This window comes from Sturnira hondurensis, unplaced genomic scaffold (genome assembly GCF_014824575.4).
Source record: "Sturnira hondurensis isolate 20B ecotype Veracruz unplaced genomic scaffold, ASM1482457v3 Scaffold0021354, whole genome shotgun sequence".
Classification (NCBI taxonomy): Eukaryota; Metazoa; Chordata; class Mammalia; order Chiroptera; family Phyllostomidae; genus Sturnira; species Sturnira hondurensis.
The window spans coordinates 7,998,146-8,014,865 of NW_028093985.1; the positions used below are offsets into that span (position 1 = coordinate 7,998,146).

The following is a 16,720-nucleotide window of genomic DNA, read 5'->3' on the forward strand; positions in this document are numbered from 1 at the left end:
CATAATTTAGTTTAATATTCACAAAGGTCCATCATATTTTGAGCATTTCTTTATAAGCAAAGATGTTCCAGGTTCATCTCATAATTTTTCTGGCCTAGCTCTGGAATCAATCTTTCCCCCATTTTGCTCTGATTCCTTCTAGAGAATAACAGTGTGAAAGCAACAAGATTTAGATTCTCAAGAGTGTGCATTATTAGTTGGGTGCATTGCTTTTAGACCTTCTTGGTAGACTCTGAGCTCAAAAATCTACATATGTATATATATGCACACGTATCTGCATCTATGAATGATATCCCCCCCTCTCTCTGTACGGTACCTACAGGAACCAGAATTTACACTTTCCAAATCTGATTCAACACCTCCAATACCAATCTAAAACCTTATAATTATTTTCAGGCTTCCTGTCATATTTCTTCCTATTTTCTCTGACAATGAGAAACTAGCTTTAGTTATCTTCAGTATTTTTACTTGCTTAATCAATGTAATTATTTGTTCAATATAATCTATCTCCCAACCAACAATGACCATTTGTTCTCTCTGCTCCATCCGTGTGACTCCTCCCTGGGTCCCTGAATGTTGTAGCACGCAGGGAAGGAAAGATCCTATACCTCACTTTCACAGACCGAAATATGATCACGGCTTGTTTTTTTCTCTGTATCTCCAACACACTATAAGCCCTGGGTGTAGACCTATCTGTGTTTCTTGGCTCAGAATAATCAAATTTATTGAAGGAATAGAAGGAATAGGGTTTAGATGGGCAATTTTAGGAATCATCAGTGATAAATTCATAAGAATGGAATAAATTTCCAAGGGTGAAAAGAAAAAAAGATCAAATATATAATTATTTAGAAACATCTAGAAGAGGTAGGAAGGGAACTAAAGTGAATAGGTGTGAAATTAAGAGGGGAACTAAGACCAACATTTCAGAAAGCACGAGGAGAGTTTCAAAACGGAAGTGGTCGACTCTGTCAAAAGTTATAAAGATTCAAAACAAGTTGGACAGAAAAAGTCAAGAGCCATATGACTTCACTTATATGTGGTATATAAAACTGAAAGCAACAAATGATCAAATAAGAAAAACAAAACCCTAAAAACTCAGAGACACCGACAATGGTATAGTGGTTACCAGAGAAGGGGGCTGGGAGGAGGGAAACGTAAAGGGGGTCAAATATGTCACGATGGAAGAAGATTCGGCTTTGGGTAGTAAACACACAATGTAATACGCAGACAATGTCACCCCAATCAACTCAATTAAAAAAGACATCCTGAGACTAAAAAAAAGTGAATTAGGAGGAGGACTGAAAATATGTGACTGATCAATATTTTCTTCAATTGTGAGTTTGAAGTTCTGGCTTTTTAAAGTCTCCAAGTGGCTAGAGTTTTATACTCTGGATTTAGATTCTGAGTTTCTAAGTCTCATGTGTCTCTCTCTGGAGATATGTGTTATAACTGGAAATCATTTTCTTCAAAATTTTACTTTTTATTGTTACCTTGGCATATCAGAACAATTGACAAGTCTTTCCCTGTTTCTAGTCATCATTTAAAAATATATCACAATCCTACAGAACTCTTGATTAATGTCAAGATGTATATAAATTTAACTCTTTAGGCCCCAGAGTCTGTCTTTTAGAATAAGCCAAATCTCTAACTTTGAAAACACTTTTTATAAGTTCCGGGATGACCAACAAAGGCATCAACAAGGTCATAATAACTGCATTTTTATACCTCTAATATGAGGGAAAATAAATTTATACATCCTATCTTGTCATTACTTTCATATTTTTACAGGTTAAATGTACTCCATTCAGACTTGTTTAATAAAACACTTTGACATGCATTCTTCATTCTATAAAAGATTACTCTGACAGAGAAAATAACACTCATGATGGGGGTATTTAATAATAATAAGCCTAATATGAACAATAAAATACACTTGTGAAATAGTGAATTTGTGCCATGAATTGTGCTAAGCTATTTATATTTGTTATTCACTCAATGCTTACAACAGTACTAGGAGGCTATTATTAATTCTTTTTTGATTATGAGAAACTGAGGTTTAATACATAAGTAATTTGTTAATTTGTCCATAGTTATACATTGCATTGGTAAGTTCCAAAACCAGGGCTTCAGATCAGATCAGTATACATCAAAAATTCTAAAAGACAAGTTTTAAACCCTGGAATTTAAAGTGAATGAAATAATACAAAATTTTAATAAAACAGAAATCATTAAATGAAGGAATTTCTTGCTTCATAAAAACCTTATTTCTTTTAAAAGGATATGAAACCAATGCTAAATCCGTGTAGAAACTTAAGATTCTGGTGAATATACACCAGAATATTTCCTTGAATGCCACTATATAGTCTACTCATAGAAATTAGATGCTCACCAATAATGAAAAATTTATTAATTTTTCAATGCTTTCATGATATAATTCAGGTAACAATTGTGATCTACCCAAAATTTTAATGGGCCTCCTCAATATGAAATGAAATAGAATAACATAATAAAGGAAATTGAGGACTAGAAGAAAATTTGGAAATACCTGCATCCACTCTCACTTTACTGGTAAAAGCATCAAGGCCCAGAAAGAGGGGGTGACTTGCTCAAAGCCATGCACTGCTGGGCATCGCTAGCACTGGACCTAAGGCACTTAACACAATTAAGGTCCTTTTGACAACATCACTGTCCTTTTTTCTACTAAAACACAGAAATGTTACATTCAGTGTAGGAAGGAATTTGTCTACGAAGCACAACTCACCATTTGATATATAGTTACTGATTTCTCTTTTTTCTATAGCTCAACCACTGTGACTGCACTGATACTGTAGCCCTGTGGCATGTGTGGCTATTTAAGTTAATTAAAATTAATAAAGTTAAAATGTTCGTCCCTCAGTCCCTCTTGCCACGTTTTCAGTGCTCAAAGTACAATACTACAGCTGCTGAATATGGCAGTGCCCTCAGAGAGTATTTCCATCACCCAGAAGGCGCTGTCAGGCAGTGCTGAGTCAGAATGTCAGGTGAGTTGATCTGTGCAGCTCCGTATCTAGAATGGGGCCCGGCACACAGTAAACCTCGACAGGCATTTGTTGAATGACTGACTATTTCTGCAGGAAATTTTGTACAGCTCTGTGAAATGTCCAATCAAATATACGGCAGTGCATTTTTTGTATTGGCTTATTTCCAAACAGGATGTATTCATGACAAAACGGCTTCAAAATAATCAGCTATGTTTGGGTGAAGGTAGTAAACACTGTACCTAAAAGCTCTATATAACTATAACTTAAATTGAGTAAGACTGCATAGTATTAACGATGTAAACGTTTATTAGTTTGGGAAGGAGAATGAATTTTTTTGTTAGACAATGAATTTGTTAATTTTCTTTGTGCTACAATGGTAGAAAATAACTGGAAATGCATATGTGCCAGCATATACATATAATTCAAATTCATAAAGAAATAATAATTTTAATTGTTTCATTAGATTTCACATAATTTAAATACATTGATAGTGTAATTATTACTAAGAAACAAATAAATAAGGAGGTCCCAATTGATAGAAAGGGATATTTTTGACTGGCAAGGAAAGCTACTTTATGTTTTCATCATTAATCACTAGCTTACATTAAACACATGCAACATATTTAATTTTTAAAGTTAGACATTTTTTATAGTTATCTTTCTTACAGTTGTAATGTAAGAGTCCTACTATTTACTCAATGTTGAACATATTTCGCTTTATGCAGCTGAAGGTCTGTTTTCATACTGGTATCATTAGTTAAAGTCAAATTCTACATGCAAAAAATTTTCCATAGTCAGAAAATTATTGGTAAAGGACATGCTAGATATCATTCATCCTTTATAAGAGAACATGTGAAAAAGAGTAAGTACATAGTTTGTTTACAATATCTTGGTTATAAGGGGATATGGTAAATTCATTTAAGTATATAAGTAAATGTCCTGACAACTTTTTTTTTTCCTGCTCAAATGCTGATTTGTTCCCTATCTGAACGAAGGAATGAAGTGAAGTCTTTTTAAGACTGGCCTATCCTTGGCAGCCATTATGCTTTTCCTTTTATCATGTAAAAATTATACATTCAATATTAAGAAAGGATAATCATATATTGAATAACCAGAACTAGTATCTTTTTTTCTAGTCACAAATTATTACCTGCTCAGTGCAAACTTTAAAAATATAGAAAAAAATCACTCATAATCTTACCACCTAGAAATAAAGAATCTGACCTTTATAGTCTTTGTGAGAAATGTATGTCTATGGAGAGGGGCATATGGGTGGGGGATCCTCTGACTATGTACAGTGATACAGCAAAGGTGATGTACTATACACAACTTGTGCCTTCTTTTCCACATTTGATACTAAATAATTAACATTTTATCATATCTATAAATTGAGTTGTATAGCATGGTTTTTATAATAGCTGCATACTATTTCACCATTTAGATATACCATAATTTACTTAACCACTTATCTACTGGTAGACAAATAGTAAGCACTGTAAAATAGCTTGATGTAAAATAGCTGTTTTAGTAAAATAGCTTGATGTAATGTATTCTTTTAGAATAATCAAATCAGTTTTAGAATATAAAGTGGTTAATGGCATCAACTATGTGTTACTTCAATTCATGTATCTGTTGACAGAGTTTCAGGAGTAGTCATAAATAGAGTATAAATTCTCAAAATTCTATAGGATTCATAAATCAATAGTTTATTCTTGTTTTCACTCATGAACAGTCTGTATTTCTGGCTTCTGTGGTTTTCCTCCTCAGAGTGTTTAATGAATATTGTGAATTTTTCTGATTAGACATTTGATCTGTGAGAAGGACACAGACCTGCTGCACTCGAGGTTGTGGAGACTTCAACACCAGCAGCCCATTCTGATCGCCGAACCAATTTCAGTGTAAAATTATGTAGCCAAAAATGTTTTTTGGACTTAATGTATGTTTCACATGTTTTCTCCTATATACTTATTCTTTGCCAAATTGTGTAATTCTATAATTACACTTTCTTCTAGTCATTTTGGAGACTATTACTCCTTCGTATATTTTTTGGCTTAGTGATCTTACACCATATTCCGAACACAGTCCTATGAATAAAAGAACAGGGTAAATACAAACCATTGTGAATTTAGTCCAGAACCATAAAAACCATCTCAAGGGAACTTATATTAAAATCTATAGTCTAATCATCAGTAATTATAAATTCTGAAGGATGTTTATTAAAGGAATGTCTATTTACATAATTAAATGATTAGTCAACACAGTTGAAAAGATTAATATTTCACTTTCTACTTTCTTAGATGCAATCTAATGATAAAACCAAATTTCATTAGTTTATGACTACTATGAAGATAAAATTAGAAATATTTGATATATTTGTGTTTTTTTGTGTTCATCAAATTTGAGTTAATCACCAAAAACAGTTCTGCCGACTTTAATGACTACATAATGAAACTGGGGCACCATGTTGTTGCTTTAAAAGGCCCTGCTCCTAAATGTTAAACATTTTCTAAAACTATATGTTTATAGAATTAATTTGCATAGAAAATTATTCTTAAACATAGTGTAACCATAAATAAGTATGATTTGAAAGTTAGATGGTTGAACTAATGAAGTTTATATATCTGTTGTGGGGGTGGGTGGGCAAAAAAAAGCCACTCACAGAAGAGTACAGTTGTTTTAAAATACTTTTAGGTAAAGTATTTCACTGAAATCCTTTAGGTAAAAGTATTTTACCTAAAATAAAAGTATTTCACTGAAATACTTTAGGTAAAAGTATTTTACCTAAAATAAAAGTATTTTACTGGAGGAAAAAGAGCCTGTATTATAACTCTTTATTACCTTTAACTTTTTAATTGCCTTTTTTGCAAACTCATATGAATTATAAACTTGTTCTTTAAAAAAAAATCTAGATTTATAAGTCCACATCCCCACACCAATACACTCGTCTTCCTAAAAGTGCTTCCCTTCATTAGCCTGTATAGGTTTGGAGCCTCTCACAGTGTCTTATACGTAACAGGCATTTCAACACCAAATGGATGCAACTCCATTCTGTTAGGTTTTTACCATGATATGGAATAAATAAATAAATAAATAAATTCTAACAATATACTTGTGCAAGAAATTCATATTTTTTTAATTCAGGTTTTCAGAAACCTCTTAGGTGTACGTAACATACAAAGTTGTGAATGGGATGTCTGAAATACCATGAATATTTTAATAAACTCTGCAACTTTTTGTCCTTTGAAAAGAAATTTAGAAGACTCAGGCACCTATGTAAGTACATCTGACTGTCAACATACAGAGGTTCAACCACAGAGAAAATAAAATTTCCGTATGCTCAAACACTTGGCATCTGTGCATTTCCCTTTCCTATTCCATGCCCTGTTCCCATGGCCCTATGTTCTGAATGCAGATTCTGAAGGTCAGGACTCCTCCAGCTGCTAATATGGGGACTTCCAGCCCTGCTTCCTGCTTCAAGTTGTCCCTGGGGGTGAGTGTGGGTGCTGGCACCCTTACCGCGCACTACAAACAGACAACACCAGCAAAATGGGACATTTAAGGAACACTGTATAATTTCAGTAACAGTTGAGAGAGAAGAAACAGATTCTGTTGCTAGAAAATGTGTTAGGCAGTGCAACTTTCTTCTATTTTTGGTCAGGAAAAAAGTGGAATTAGAGAATAAGGGTGAAAAAAACAATTTATTGTGATAATGGGTTTACTTGGAATCTGGGAAAATGCTGAGGTACACAAATAGCAGATTTAGAGAAAGTGACAAAACAATTATCTTAACATAACTATTCCATACAGCTAAGCATTTAATTTCCTTTTGTTATCTGTATCCTAAAATTAAACTATACATTTCTTGCAAGTAAAAATTGTGTTTTACTAACTTTAACAAATAAATATTTATGATGTTGATAAAAACTATTAAAGGGCAAATATTTATAAAATCTCAGAGTTCTTGTAAATAAAAAAAGTTAACGGACCTATTATTAATTAGTTATTAATAGCTCTAACCCTTCAAGAAGCAGCTAATTTTATGTCTGCTATGTCAATATAATTGGAGAAAATTGGTATAAACGTTACAGCCATAATATTGAAAATATATTTAAAAATAAATCAAAGTATGTTCATAGAAAATTTTATTGCCATCTTTTAAATGAGAATATAATCAGTGCTTATGAAAATTGTACACATTTAAAAGTTAGGTTCAAAGTAAATGGTAGACTTTGGTTCAATCAACCTTTTTCCTGTAAAGATCTATATAGTAAATATTTTAGGGTTGCAGGACATGTATAGTCTTTATCATGACTCCTCTATCTTCCTTTGCAGTATAAAAGAAGCCACAGAAAATACACAAATGAATTGAGTGTGGCTGTGTTCCCATAAAACTTTACTAACAGAAACAGTCATTCAACCTATGGACTGTAGTAGGCCAACCCTTGAAGTAGATTATATATTACTAGAAGCAGTATTAAATGGGATAGAGGATGGATAATTTAACATTGTTACAGCTAAAAAGTATTTGTGACATTTTCTATTTCTTTACTGATTCTTAAAACAAACAAACAAACAACAAACAAAAAACTTAAGTAGCACATAAATCTTACCTGGTTAGGTATCCTCAGTGGGGGCCTTGGACCTCCAGGGTACCGAGGTGACATAAAAGGCTATTAAAATAAAACAAACAAATAAACCAAACCAAACCAAAAGAAAAAAAACAGCACAATGTAAAATACAGATCTGAAAATAAACTGCTTAAAAATTTTTAGAACTATACAAAACATAAATCAATTTACTTCCATATGTGATTGTTTTCAGTAGAATAAATGCTTTTAAGAAAAATTACCACTGTGTTTTATTTTTTTGTAGAATATCTGCAAAACTTTCTAAGAAATTTGTAAAAATACCAAAAATGACTAAAGTAACTAAAAATTTTTAAATGTGAATTATTATTAAGATAATGATATCTAATTGGCAAAACAAACTAAGAAACAGTTTTTGAGTTTTTGAATCTCAGTAAAGACTTCTGGAAGAGGCTTAGTGGCAACCTCATTATACAAACTGGGTTCTAGGTGTATACTTTTGACTGAATAATCCAGTATGGTTATCAATTTCCTTAAATAATTTTAAAGTTGACAAATTTTTGACCTTTTCTTTTGTAGCTCTGTTTAAAATGGTAAAGATATTTCTTTCCCAAGAGTCACTGTGTTTAAAAGATCTTTGACTTTACTTAATCAAGGGTTAGTTATGATTCAAAATTGATTATAAACTTTAAAGTAGAAATTTCTTCATATACTTTGAGCCTAGCAGATTGTGAGGTGTGTATTTTTGTCAAAAAGTGATCTTATATTAAAACCCTATTCAATTTATTTTGTGAGATGAATCAGAACTTGCTGAGACTGTCAGTCAGTCTCAGAACTGTCTGGAAAACTTTTCCAGAACTGTCTGGAAAACTCCCTGAAACTACCTTTTTGGTGACTCTCCAGTGTTGGGTGGAAGGAGAATGTGTTTGATCAGTTAGACTTGGGCAATGAAATGTTTGAAGTTATTCCTAAAATTATTAAAAATTCCATTTTAATTTTCTATGAACAATAGAAAAATATGGTTTTATTTAATTACATCAAAATACATAATGTACTTAAATGTAATATTATTCCTTACATGGAATATAAGCAAATTATAAACTCTAAAAGTATTGACTATTATAAAGTAAAATATTAATAATGGATAAATATAAATAAGAATCAATTTAACAAAAGCTTGAGCAATATAGAGCTATAGTACTTTCTGTAATTAAATTCAACATTTAAATGTATTTTCTAAAAACATTTTTAGATATTAGGCCTGTAGTTCATGGCTACATATATTTCCCAGGGCTATTTTAAAAGTAGCATCTGAAAAATAAAATCCTTAAATATTTATGCTGTAGAGATTTTTTCTTTTTCTTACTTTAAAAAATGTACTGGGGTGATATTGGTTAGTAAGATCCCACAGGTTTCAAGTGTACATTTCTATGGTATATGATCTGTATATTGCATTGTGTGCCCAATTATTTTACTATAATATCTTGGTCTTGACAAACTAATAAGAGGAACCTTAGAATTAAGTGAACAATTTGGCTTTTGCTCACTGTGGTCTTACATATTAATGTATTCCCAGGAGACTTTTTTAAATGAACAGAAAGGGTGGATTATTCAGGATCATCTGATAAAGTGTGAGTGGATTTTCCAAGCTTAACATTTAAAAAATGCCTAGTTCACACATATCTGATCAAAGTTGTCTCTCCTTCATCATTTCTGAAACTCTAAACTGGATTAGTTAAGTATATTGCCAACTATTAAGAAATGTACTCCAATATTCATACTCCCTCTGCTATTTTCCTAATACCAATTTCATTTATGAAACTGTTTTCTCAACTTCTGGACTTATTTAAAAAATTTAATAATTGAATAGAGTGTTACTGAAATTTTAGCGTGGTTGTTTTTCCTTCACAAAAAGAAGTTATATGACGTACTCACTAATCCAATATATAATTTCTATTTAGTTTTTGAAACATGGAGAAATAAAAATGGCTTACTAATAATGCTTATCTATAATAAATTCACTTTGAAATGGAGTATGAAGTAAAAATTATTAAAAATATTACCAAATGCCAAATGCTGAGTTAATTATTGAGACATTTTATTTCAAGTGGTTTGCTTGAAATAGAGCATTTTAGATTTCCATGTTCCTCTGATTGTAAACTGATGCTATGGCATTAGTTTAGTGAACTACGTGACAAAGAGGTCTGTCAGCATCTGTGGCGCTGGAGGTGAGTGTACTTTGCTGATGGGACTGCGGGACTGTTGAGGGGAAGAGGCACGCATTCCCCTGGTAGCTGGGACCCTGCAGGTCCTGCCAGAGTAAGATTACAAGACAGACAGACAATCTCTTTAGTTATTTCCTCCGTGTGCTTTCCAAGATGTTTCAAATTTTTGGTTTATTTTTTTCTTTTGGCAGAGAAAAATGAAGGAAAACCAGTTATTAATTCCCACTGATTATATATAATTAAAGCAAAAAATGACAAAAACCTGGTTAATCTAGGTTTAAAAATCAACTACTTTTACCTAAAATATAATGATTGCTATAGGTAAAACATTTTTAATATTAAGTTAGTGCTGTTATACTATAAGCTTTTAACGTGCAGACTGGTCCTTACATGTAGTTATCTGGTTAAGCACCTAGGTTCTCAACTGCCTGCTTGTTGAGTTACAGACACAGCAACAGAACCAAGAGTTTGCACACTGGCAACTGAGATTATTCTACGCAAATATCTGTACTTCACTATTCAGAAGTCAATTTGCTTTCAAATGTAATCTAAGATATTGAAGCAAATTTAAATTATTTATGGTAAAATATGAATCTAAGAGATTACCTACTAATAATATAAAGTACATCTACTGACAGACACGTGAGTCCTCTCTGCATAAAAACCTCGGAGGAACGTGTTCTTCATATTTTGGATAAAATTTTTAATAGTTTGGGCATCAAAATAATTTGCATATAGTTATGAGGTGAATGGGTATTTTAACTGGAAAAGCCTTCCCTTTGAAAAAGTTATTTATACTGTGTGTGCAAAAAACATTTGACTGGGAGTCAAAGACCTGGATTCTAGCTTTTGCACCACCACTAATTAATTAGCAGACGAGCCCTGAGACAATAACCTTTCAGGGCTGGAGTTTTCTCGGCCTTAAAAGGAGGGAGTTGGACTAGATGATCTTTAAAGTTCCTTAGAAAAATGAACAAAATAAAACCTCGTGATTCTGTGTCGATTATTCCCAGCATTACCTTCAGGTAGAAATATTAACATTTTGTAAATATCTATACGTGTTAGAAGTGTGTGGGGATGGTCTAGCGGGTGGGGTCATAAGCATGTGATCCTAAGGCACAAACCACTTTTACTGCGGAGCTGCAGAAACTTATTTCCGTGCTTTCCAGAGAAAAAAGGAAATCCCAGTTAAGGAAAAAAATACCCTAACAATTATGCTTTGTTCAGATCAAAGGTTAATAGGGAGAATTTAAAAAGTTGCACTTATTGATTAAAATGTATCTCAGAGATTTGTTCACTTAACGAATATTTATTAAATACTTAGAAAGGCAGTGTTTTAGTGGTTGGACATATCAGTGAATAAAGCAGATAAAAATCATCCTGCTGCTTAGGATTGTTCAAGGTTCACAGTCTTATAATTAATAGAAGAAACAATTTTCTGGGAAAATTGTTTTCTACTATCAGTCCACTAATCTGGAACAAATAAAATGTTCTCTTCACCAAATGGCAAGAATCAATGAAAACTCAAAGAAAATAATATTTCAATCTGGTGCCTTCCCTCAAAAGTGGTATTACATCATCCCTATTTGATAGAACATTTAGTGCTATGAATGACTGCAAATCAAACTTATAAAGGGAAGAAAATGGGGACAACTGTAAATGAACAACAATAAAAAGAAAACAAAAAATAAAAAATAAATAAAAGGTTTTCCAAATGAGACAAAACTCATGGAGTAAGATTCTTTATGACATGATAAATTGAGTAGTATAGTTAGCACTGTGACATGTGGAAATTATATTTGCAGGCATAAATTCTTATTTCTACATGTTTTGGTTGTCTGCCCAGAATGAATGGGATAAACCAGACTGAATGAAACTATGTACAAAGCCAGAAAATCAATAAATATTTGATGACTAAATGAAAGGGAAAAAACAGAAATACAAATACGTGTTCATCTCATTTCCTCCAAATGGTCTTTTAGAGAAAGAAACAACATTTATAATCATAATTTATTTCAGTATAAATATCACTCAGTTTAAAAAGATTATTATTTCCCATTATATCAAGAATTATTCATGGACATTTAAACTTCTGATTCTCCTAATTTTTCTTTTTTCAAGGGAGAATTTTCCTTTCTTCTTTGCCCTTTCTGCTAGTGCAAAGTAGTGGTCTCCCTCGTATTTGGTCTCTCATACGCCCTTAGTTTTTTATCTCAATTCCCGGAGAATCAGAAATAATCACCTCCTTTCTCATACTAGTTGAAGGTCCATTTCCCAGTCCAATTCTCTCCTTCTCTGAAGATCCCAGACCTCCCTGCCCAGGGAGTGGTTGCATAAATAATTTAGCGGTACTACAATTACTAGTGATAAGAACCATTTGAAGCTCTCACTTCCTTTACTATATACAAGATCAAACTGGACATCTTAAATGATACATTGCTCAAATGTTACCAACTTTGTTAATATTTTCTAACATTAATAGTTCCCAAAACCCTATAAATATGATTTATCAACACCAGAATATTCAGTTTCTTGAGATTACTTTGTACTCTCTCTGTCAAGTACTTCTATTAATCCTCCAAGGGCCAGTTTCTGTTACTTCCTCTTTAAAGAATCTTTCTAGTCTCCTTTCCCTCTACTTCCCTAGCACTTTGTTCATACCACGATCACTGAGGATTTAGTTCACTGCAGTGGAACGTGGGCCTTGATTTGCAGAAAACCCACTTCAGAGGAAAGAACCAAAACTGTTCAGAGCAAGTCATTACCTTAATGTGAAGCAGCAAAATGTAATTTATCCATAAAATAAAACTGGTATCTCCCAGAAGCCTTAAAATTGATGTAGCAACATATAAATCACCTTAAATCTTATTTTAAATATTTCAACATGGCTTTTAGAAACTCTTTAAATCTTAGTCTTTAAGAACAAATTGATAGAAACAAAAATTTAAAATCATTAAAAGATAAAAGGTTCTTTAAAATGCCAATCATTTTAAGCCCTGCTGGTGTGGCTCGGTGGACTGAGTGCCAGCCTGCAAACTGAGAGGTCACTGGGTGGGTTCCTGGCCAGGGCACGTGCCTGGACTGCAGGCCAGGCCCCCACTGGGGGTGTGCGTTGATATGTCTCTCCCTCCCTCCCTCCCTTCCCCTTTCTCTAAAAATAAATAAAAAAAATATTTTTTAAATGCCAACCATTTAAGCACTTTCTATATACTGTATTTTATTTTCTGAGCATAATTTAGGATGTATCAATGAGGAAGAGAAGAATAACACTAACTTCTTTAGAGTGGAAAAATGTAACCTTTAGTTAATGCTTCCGAAAATTTAAATCTGAGGTATATTCTAGAATATGTAATTATGCAGGACTTATGTAATTTAAAGTAACTTTGAACTTTTTTTAAATACAAAATTATTCATGTGGAATTAGCTCTTAATTTTGAAGAGAATAGTATGCTTCTAACCGAAATACTATACAATTACTACATTTATGAAAATATAAACTTACAAAACAATTTTGCAATTGAACACTCACTTCAAAAATAACTTCTTCACAAAATTACTTGCAGTTTTACAAGTACTGTGTTGTACAATTACAGTAAAGTCTAACATATAATTTTACTTGAATATGCCTTTTTGACGTATTTTTAGAACAGACAGTTTTACTTGTTAGAATTTACTAGTTCAACCTCCTTATTTTATGTTAAACAAAACAGAGCAAATTTCTTAACAGCCATTTTTGGTTTTTCAATGCTGTAATGTTCTGCTACAGTACTATATTTATAAAATAAAGGCAGGTACACACACCTCATTCTCATCACCTAGTGACCATAAATAAACTGTCTGACTCCGCACTGCCTCGTGGACCCCCAGCGACTGTGTGACCACTCACTTAATGCAGACTTCTTCCCCCAGGCTACCACTCAGCCAGGAAAAGCTGAAGAGGCAGTGGTATTTCAGGTAAGCAAGTTAATTTGTAAATAAAGCACTAATTAGCATGTGGCCTTGATTCACTGGACTAAAAGAAATGTGACAACTGAAATAAAATAAACTCAGTAAGCTTTATGTCTGTGTTCTTAAACATTTTTGGTAGCACTTTGATGATATATGTAGTCTCTAGTTTGTGTTTTTAAAGTCAGGTGCTGACAGGGAATAGTAGAAGCCGGGTGGGGAACGGCAGCAAACGGATGTGGTATTATTAGAAAAGTATCATCATTATAATCAAACTGTTCATTATAACGTGATAACTTCTAATTAGGTTCGGGAGGAAGGGAAGGAAGGAAAATAATAAATATGGCAGGTTATGACTATTTATCTATAGTACTCTGCATTCTGAGAGAGAATTACAAAGTAGCATTCAATAAATATTTGGTTGGTTCCAGAGCTGGCTCATTGACTGAATGAGCAACACTGATGGGAAGACTGCAAAAAACAGAAAAAGATAAAATAAAGCTTGGTTCTTGTGTTTAAAATTTCACCTGACCAGTTTCTTTTTAAAAATAGCATCTTGTTAGAGTAGGTAGTATCTATTGATATTGTTACTGTAAGCCACAGTACTGGCATAGTGTATCTGATTTTCTAATGGGAAAATGTTTATAAAATATGTGTAGAGGGGGTGATTCTGCTTGTTGAAGTAGAAAATATTATATCTTCCAGAGGACCTAATAAAAGTGGGCAATGAACAAGTGTTGGAGACCCCAAGAAGACACTGAGTTATAATTACAATATGCATATCAACAGCATACAAGAAAACATAATTTAGATGACTAATAGGGCCTTTTATTCTATTCTACTGCCCTCAGGTTTCTCTTACTATATATCTGGGGTGTCAGAGTTAAGAATAATTCTTAGGTCATTTTACAGAGTACCAATATTTAGTTTATTCTTTGGTATAAAGGAATGCCAGGTTAATTTATTTATGATTTGGAAAAGAAAGTGTGGTAAGTGATTGATCTTTTTCTGAAGCATAGAGCAGCCAAGAAAACTGCTAACAATTCCACATAGCAGTTTACCTCTCACTGTTAGTCTCATAAAGTGCAGTATTTATACATGGGACACTAGTCAAAAAGCTGTAATTCTTAGGTCTCAGAAATAATATGTTTTTAGCTGAAGGGAAGCAAAATTTGTCACTCCAAAATAAGCCTCTTTGGGATATTGGTTAAGCTGGTTATTTTAAGAAACTGAAGACTAAGGAAGAACCTTTGATTTTCCCTCTAAGTGCCTAAAAAATTAGATAAAGGACCTGAACCAGAAAGGGAGTTTTCATTATAGGCAACCACAGTTTAATGTGAAGTACTGTGTGTACAGCAGGGAGGAGCCTGGCAAGGGCCTTTGACCAAAGTCCCATCTGTGTTTCATTGTTAGAGATGGCCCAGCAAACATCTGTTTACCGATTATTTATTTTTTCATCTCCATGTGAACTGTGAGTTGTCTTCCTCTCCTCTGAAGTCTCAAACCATCACCTCTCCCCCTAACTTCCTTCTCCTTAGTTCAAAGTGACACATAAGCCTCAAAGTGACACATAAGCCTCAAGTGCCTAATTACTCCTCAGGTATCATGTTCTTACGTACATCCCTAGTAAATTTGGTTATTTTCACCTGTTAATCTGTCTTATCTCAATTTGATTATTACACCAGCCCGAAGAACAGGGAAAAAGGGGAAATTTCCCCCTCCCCCACACAGCTTACATATATTCCATTAAGAAAAGGCTCTTTTAAGTAAGAACATTAAACATTGTGTTTTCTTAATATCAAATTGTTTTTAGCACATAACCATCTTTAGTCCAAAAATCTGTTAGAAAATGGTTATTTGCCAAAAAGTAATCTGCTTCCATCAACATTCAGCAAAAACACAAAGTACAAAGTGATATAGAGCCTGGTAAAATATTGGTTATCTTCAGTAATTATATTAATTACATAAAGATCAAATATCTACCTTACTTGGTCCTGGGAAGACATAGCTTTAAACAGATTTAGTCTTTTTCTGATATTTTGATGTACTGTTCCAAGCAAACACAGGGAATAAGACATATTCTATGACATAAAAATTATTCTAGTCTCTTTCAAGGGATAAAACATATGAATGTAATTTTATAAAATGATAAATATGGCAGGTTATGATTATTTATCTATAGTACTGGAAAAGTAGTGCAAATATATTCACCGTAAGAGTTAAGCAAAGCCATAAACATTTTTAAAACTAAATATTACTTTTTATTCATTGTGTCCATTTTTTAGTTAATTTAACTCTCTTTTTGTACAAGATTTTTCTATATAGGTTTCTATTCTCTATTTTGCTATTCTATATTTTCCTTATGAAAAATATCTTTCTTGTTAAATGTGTTAAGCTTCTTGAAGTCATGTGCTACTGAGAATATTATTTTGAAAAGTCATTCCAGAATGTTGTGATGTTACCGTTCCATTTCAGATATCTTAAGCATAATAAGAACATTCACTTATATTTATAATTTCATGAGATGCTTCATGAGATTTCTTTATGAAGCTTTTTCCTATAGAAAAGTAATGAAGCATAAATTACGCATCAAATGAAGTTTGCCCAAGCTACTTTACAATTCTTTTTTGTTTTTCATGAAAGTCTCCACCAGACGTTACTGATGCCCCGGTGGATAAGACACTCTTGATTAACACATTTTAATTCCAACTAGTATTAAACTAATTTAGCTCACCAAATGACACACTTGTACTGCCATAGTCTGCTGATAAGCATAAATATGTAGTTTATCTCTCATACATCTTAAATATTCTACCATCACCAATACAATTAAAACAACTCATAAAATAACTGTAAAATATTAACAGATCCAGTTTCCTACATGTTGTTTTGGCAATTCAGCACACAGTAATACTTAGGTTGATTCTTTTGATGTGGATTTAGT

General features: G+C 32.7%; 1 protein-coding gene across 5 annotated transcripts in view; it reads right to left on the reverse strand.

Moving 5' to 3' along the window:
* Nucleotides 1-16,720, reverse strand: part of SSBP2 (single stranded DNA binding protein 2) — a 249,637-nt gene that overhangs the window by 53,636 nt on the left and 179,281 nt on the right. For all 5 annotated transcript variants that reach the window (XM_037032099.1, XM_037032102.1, XM_037032101.1 and 2 more), the window contains one exon: nucleotides 7,631-7,690. In XM_037032099.1, the coding sequence (XP_036887994.1) occupies nucleotides 7,631-7,690 (60 nt within the window). The remainder of the gene's footprint in view (nucleotides 1-7,630; nucleotides 7,691-16,720) is intronic.